Source organism: Zea mays, chromosome 7 (assembly GCF_902167145.1).
Source record: "Zea mays cultivar B73 chromosome 7, Zm-B73-REFERENCE-NAM-5.0, whole genome shotgun sequence".
Taxonomy (NCBI): Eukaryota; Viridiplantae; Streptophyta; class Magnoliopsida; order Poales; family Poaceae; genus Zea; species Zea mays.
The window spans coordinates 165190784-165197349 of NC_050102.1; the positions used below are offsets into that span (position 1 = coordinate 165190784).

Consider the following 6566-nt stretch of genomic DNA (forward strand, 5'->3'; position numbering starts at 1 on the left):
TGGTCAGCTTTGCTCGCGTGCGCGCCGCTCGGGACGATCCCATCCCACGCGTCCGCCAGGTGAGGTGCGTACGTGGTCGCCTCACTTGGACGACGGTCATGCATGCGGTCGTCGGTCGCTGCCTCATCGATCGACCCAACTCAACTCCAAGCGGCTTGTCCACCACGGCACCGCGCGTCGTGCTGCGTCATTATTCTCTTGCTTTTTTTTTTTGTTTTCGTTCACAGTCAGGCCCATAGATTCCTCTTTTTTATTTGTGCGAGCGAGACAGGCGGCGCACAGGTTGCAAGAGTGTCGGCGACGGCGATCGGGGATGGAGGAGATTATAAAGCGAATGGGCCGTGACAAATCTGCATGTGTTCCTCGATTCCCTTTCCCTTCTCTACAGCGGCGGTTATTTCGGGGTTTTGGAAGCAGGGCGTTTGCTTCCGTTCCGTCAGAATGCCTGCGTTTTCCTACCCATCTGGGCTGTACGATTCGGCGGCCCAGGCCCGGTGAGGTAGCGCCATTTCTCGTCAATGTTCTAAAAAACCATAAAAATGTATGTATCCTTCTGAAAATTATCAAAATAATCATAATAATAATAGAGCTAGATTGGGATATGGATAATCCAAGTAAAATATTTAGTGCTCGTGAAATTTATCTAGGAGCTTGAAAAAATGATCTAGCCCTGGAAAATAGGGGAAAAAAGAAATATCCTAATCGACGTCCAAACATGTTTTTTTTAAAAAAAAAACTTTGCGCTATGAAACAGTAGTATGCAGCTAACATAGATTCAACATAAATTAATTGAATGCATTCGTGCTATTCATTTGTGTTGGCTGCACCTTATGTTTTTTAGCTGTGAGAAGCTTCCAAACACGCTTAGAGATCATTTAGAATGTTTTGTATTTTTTCTAGATTCTTTGGATGTTTTCCATTTTGTATATATAAATCTATTTTTTTGTAAACTTATAATAATTTTTTATGAGATCTAAATAATTTATTTGGTTTTATCGTATCACAATCTACTTTTAGATTTTTTTTTCAGAAATTTCAGAATATATTATGTGGTTTAAATGACATTATCTAGTATATCTCCGTTTTCGAATATTTGTCGTCTGCTAGTTTATTTTTAAGCTAAATTACGACAAATAAAAAAGAACGAATGAAGTCTCAACATAGTTTTTCAAATAAAACAAAATTATCTTAGCTGATTTTTTTAGACGTAGACGTCGTTCAGCCTACAAGTGCGATAAGCCGATAAACACCATTCTCCGAACGCAACATCGATCATCAAGCGAAAGTCAAGGCAAAACCGGTCTAGCTGAATAGCCCATGTTTATGCTTCCCCCTTTCTAAGGCCCAGCTTCTAAGTCTGTTATAAGTAGGCTGTGTATACGACTGTACATAGTTCTTTAATAGACTAGTTAAATGACTCGTCAAGCTAAATTTTGTCTACTTGATAGTAAAATAATTTTTTAACAAACTAGTCATCTAACTCGTCAAGCTATTTGACTCTCTAAATTAGTTCACTCACTACCCATCTGTCCAAGTTCGAATACAAAGTAAGAGACTTGAAGAATCTTGAAAATTTTCCATTCAACATCAAACATCTCTTACTTAGGGGGTGTTTGGTTTCTAGGGACTAATTTTTAGTCCCTACATTTTATTCCATTTTAGTTACAAAATTGCTTAATATAGAAACTAAAACTCTATTATAGTTTCTAAATTTGGCAATTTATAGTCTAAAATGGAATAAAATGATGGGACTAAATATTAGTCCCTACAAACCAAACACCCCCTTAAGCCAAGATCACATCTGATGATCTGAAGACATCCAAATTATTACACCAAGTATAGAGTAGTGCATTAAAAGAATGATTCCGCCTTACCAAGAGCAGAAGTAGTTTCCATTTCTGACCATCCTGTTGGGTAGTACGTGGCACGGAAGCTGATGTACACGACAGCGACCGCACCAATGGCCATCACCAGCACACCGAACAGGATGGCAGGTCTCTTCCCCCACCGTCCCATGACGCCGAGCGCAAACGGGTACAGAAGCACAAGGATCCACACGTTGAACACCATCCCAAGCAGCGCGTGCTGCGCCTGCTGCGTGAGCAGCCCCCAGGTCGCGGCCTTGCCTACCGCCACGCCCACCGCCGCGACGTTCACGGCCAGAACCGCGATGGTCGGGACCAGCAACGGCACCCACCTCACGACGTACAGGTCGGCGAACTTGTCACCGCCGGAGCAGGCCTCCGTCTGCTTCGACGTGAGCCTGAAGTGGATGCTTTTCCCCGTGACGAGCTTCAGCGCCATGTACAGCACCGCCGTCGGGTACACACCGGTCGCGCCGATCATGTAGAACTGCTCGTTGCGGCACCAGTCCAGCAGCGTGATGCCCGCCCACCTCACCTCGAACATGCCGATCACGTGGATCATGGCGATGGTCGCCACGAGGTACAGGACGTACGTGCCGAAGGGTCTCTGGATGTAGTACCGCTCGGAGACGAGCCACATCAGGGGAAACAGGTTGTAGGCCAGGATGAAGACGGTGACGACCGGGTAGGTGGACATGTTCAGGTACGCCACGCGCTGCAGCGGGTGCATCCGAGCGCCGGCGAGGAACGCGTTGCTGTGGGAGAAGAACATCTCGAGGGAGCCGCCGGACCAGCGGAGCACCTGGAGGAGCCGCTCGGTGAGGTTGATCGGAGCGGTGCCGCGGAACGCGGCCGGCTCCACGGAGCAGTACATGGAGCGCCAGCCCTGCCGGTGCATGCGGAACCCGGTCACCACGTCCTCCGTCGCGATGTTGTACACCCACCCGACGTCTCTCCCCCATGTTGTCCCGTCCTCGTAAGCGCACGTCATCAGCGACGCCACCTCGCTGCTGATCGTCGTCGTCTCGTCGTCATCGAGGAACACTGGCGTGATAGATCGTTCTTGGTTCGCGGCGTCGTCTAGTACTGCGTTTCTGAACAATGTCGATCTGCCGTACTCCTTGCCCTTGTGGTCGTCGTCGTCGTCTATCACCTTGACGCTGCCAGTCGTTCTCCACCGCGGTGGCTCCATGCCGTACAGCGCGGCACGGCGGAACATGGTTCCGGTGCCGAGGTAGGAAGGCCCCTGCAGGCCGTTGAGGGAGAGCATGGTGCCGTCGAAGAAGACGCGGTTGTGGTTCGCGTACCGGTCCGTCGGGTCCACGCCGTCGAAGCGCTGCGGGAACTGGACGAAAGCCGTGTTCCGGCCGTCGCGTGGGTCCAGCATGAAGCACATGCTGGCGCGGAAAGCCTGCGAGTTGTTGACGTAGTGGTCGCAGTCGAAGTTGATGAGGAACGGCGCGTTGGAGAGCAAGGCGGACACCCGGAGCATCGCGTTCATGGCGCCGGCTTTCTTCTGGTGGTTGTAGCCGGTGCGCTTCTCGCGGGACATGTAGACGAGCATGGGGAGGCGCGTGTCAGTGTTGCTGAAGTCAAATGGATTGTCGATGCTTGCTGGCGACCCGAGCTCTGGTTTATGGCCGGGATGGTTTAGTACGACCTGTCAAATTAAAGAGCACCTTATCTTATTATTATTAACTATATAACTTAATAAATATATATACCACATTAATTTTTATCATACGTGCACGTTACTATATATATTCTCGCACTGGAAAAAGATAAATCTTATAAGTTCTCACAATAGTCATACACATTTAGCCTTTAATTTTATAGACTAACCATCATAATTGATAATAGCCATTTAAGGTGTTATTTTATTATTAAAAAAATAAGCATCACTATCATTACCAAACAAATACAAAAACTAACGTCTGATTTTGAATCTAAATTACCCACATATGCTAGCCGCACATGTTATTGTTAAAAAATAACTACATAAATATGCATATAAATTACCTACCTTGGCCCTTATAAAATATAATTTATAATAGCACCCTAATATTGCGTCTAGATTACCAACTTTAATATTATGAATGATAATTTTAAATATCAGTGTATCTTTGTATCTAGATTACCCACATATATAATTATGAAATATATTTTAAAATACCTCCTAATGATTTTACAAATTGTTCATCTTTACCACTATAAAAGATAATACACAACACCATTCTATGTTAGCATTTAACATATCCATATATGCTATATATTGTGAAAGATAAGTAAGATATTGTCATAGTACACACCCACCCACACGCGCGCGCACCCCCCCCCCCCCAACACACACACACACATATATATCTTAGCCATTATAAAAAAATAATCAAAAAATCTCTCACTTAAGTAGCAATGTATAGAAAAATATATCAATATCTACAAAGTACAACACACACATATATTAGAATAAACATTTATTTTGCAACTTATGAAATTTAGAAAATGTTCACCTAACAAAACCATTAGTCAACATCTTAATACTTGCTGTAATAAATTTTACAAAGAGAAAAGTTATAAACATATTTAATATAAGCAATTATTTATTAGTGAGGTATACTTCCTATATTTGAAAATATAAGACGCTTTGAGTTTTTTTGTAAATATATAGTTTTTGCTATACTTAGACCTGCATCTATCTAGATGCACGGTAGAAACAATATGTCTATCAGTCTACAGAGGAGATAAAATATCTTATAATCTAAAATGAAATGATTATTTGCCGTTATATAATACCTATATGTTCTAACATTTTAACTCGTGCGAAAGCATGAGTTGATGGACTATAGTGTTATTAGTTATTATTATCTCATACATGCACACAGTTTTGTTTGATGAATATATATTTTAATGAAGAAAAATAAAGTCAGGTGATGAAAATGTTTGCCTTAACAATTCCAGCGTGGTGTCCTTTTCTATGGTTCTCAGCTTGCTCAATCCATGTCCCAGGCCACTGCGTACCGTCAGCCATCCACGTCGCCTTCATCACCATACCAGCTTCGTCGTCCTTGGCATGCTTTCTGTTGTACGCTTGAGATCTTTGGCAGACGGTGCTGAAAAGAGAGTCGATCCTCACCTTGAACTCTTCGTATTCCCTGCGCATGCGCCTGTGATCGCTTGTGAACTCTCCCTGCACGCTTCCCGTGTACGGTTGGCGCCTCTTCACTCCAAAGTAGCTCTCCGGAGCTCTCGGCTCGACGCTATGCTTCCGGCAGAAGGGCGCCCATAGCCTGGCGAAACTCGCAACCTCGAGCATCGCTTCGTAGTGGACCAGCGTGCCGCCGTCGTCCGAGAGGTAGCAGGCGTACTTCTCGACCGGGTAGTCGGTGGCGAGGATGGAGAGCACGGAGTTCACCGTGTACAGTATGGGCTCGTCTACGGGGTCGACGGTGGTGACGAAGACGTCGATGCCGGGCAGCTTGTTGTTGGACTCGCCGCCGGAGGCGGAAGGCTGCTCGTACTGGTCTCTGATGGCGGCGAGGTCCGGGACACGCTTGATGGGGTTCAGCTTCGGGAGCTGGTTGAGGACCCACGAGAAGCCGAACCAGACGTCGCCGACCATGGACATGGCCCAGAGCCACACGCCGTCGCGGTTCCGGTTCCGGATGCGCCATATGAAGAATGCGACGATGGCGACCAGCCGCAGAAGAATAACAAACCTGGCAGAAAACGGGTCAACTCATTTCAAACTTTCTGAAACTTGCCGCCGTGGGCCATTTTTCTGAAGTCAGAGACAGCTTCAGTTGCAGTCAGTTTTTATAGTATATAATAGCAATGTGATGACCGTCTGACTGATGAGTAGTGCCAAGCTTTCTGTCCAGTTAGCATGCATTGTTCATTATATTGATGCAAACCATACACTGGCACCTAGGCTAGGAAGGAGAAGGAGAGGACAGTCTTGCACTGGACGGCCAGAATAACCTGTAAGGGTGCAGGATGCTGCCCTTGACCTTCATGGTCCGGAACAGCAGGGGCGGCTGGCTGGAGTTGCCTGCAGCTGCAGGCATTTCTCCCTCCTGGGCGGCCACCCAGACGTCGTTGCGCTTGGCGTTGGCGGCGGCGTCGTTGATCCGCTTGGCCACTGGCGAGTGGTCAGCTGCCGAGCTATTGCGCCTGCTCTCGTCGTCGGCGCCGCCATTGGTCGCCTCGACGTGGAGACCGACCCGGCGAGTCACTGCCGCGGCCATCTCGAACGGTGAGCCACGCCTAGTTCTAGTTCGTGTTGTGTTGGTTGGTGCATGCGGCCTGCCGACCGAGGGTTATATAGGGCGGTAAAGCAGAAAAGTTGGAAGACGGAGAGGAGCTGAGGCGACGACTGAAGAAGAGTCTGGTCCGTTATTCGGGGCATGTTGAGTTTGTGATCTAAATTCTAAAGAAAGCGACTAACTTGGCAAGTAAAGCGGAGGTCTGTCGCTGGGAGATCGACACCTTATAGTAAATCTACTGCGATCTATAATCATCGGAAAAATAGTTATATTGTTGCTGACCAACGCCTCTGATTTTTCTCCTTCGACCGAAGGGGTCTTCTCTGTGTTTGATGTACTTTGTAACCGAGCATCATATCGGGAGGAGTACAGACTACAGAGTACCAGCTGAGCTTTTCTTTCTTTCTTTCTTCAGCAATCAGCACGGTCAAAATACAGC

General features: G+C 46.7%; 1 protein-coding gene across 1 annotated transcript; it reads right to left on the bottom strand.

Moving 5' to 3' along the window:
- Nucleotides 1-1563: 1563 nt before the first annotated feature.
- Nucleotides 1564-6251, bottom strand: LOC103633281 (putative mixed-linked glucan synthase 1). The gene is made up of 3 exons (XM_008654984.4): nucleotides 5844-6251; nucleotides 4810-5581; nucleotides 1564-3525 (listed from the first exon to the last, which is right to left on the bottom strand). The coding sequence occupies exons 1-3, from the start codon at nucleotides 6107-6109 to the stop codon at nucleotides 1852-1854; spliced, it is 2712 nt and encodes a 903-aa protein (XP_008653206.1). The 5' UTR covers nucleotides 6110-6251; the 3' UTR covers nucleotides 1564-1851.
- Between the last annotated feature and the right edge of the window lie 315 nt (nucleotides 6252-6566).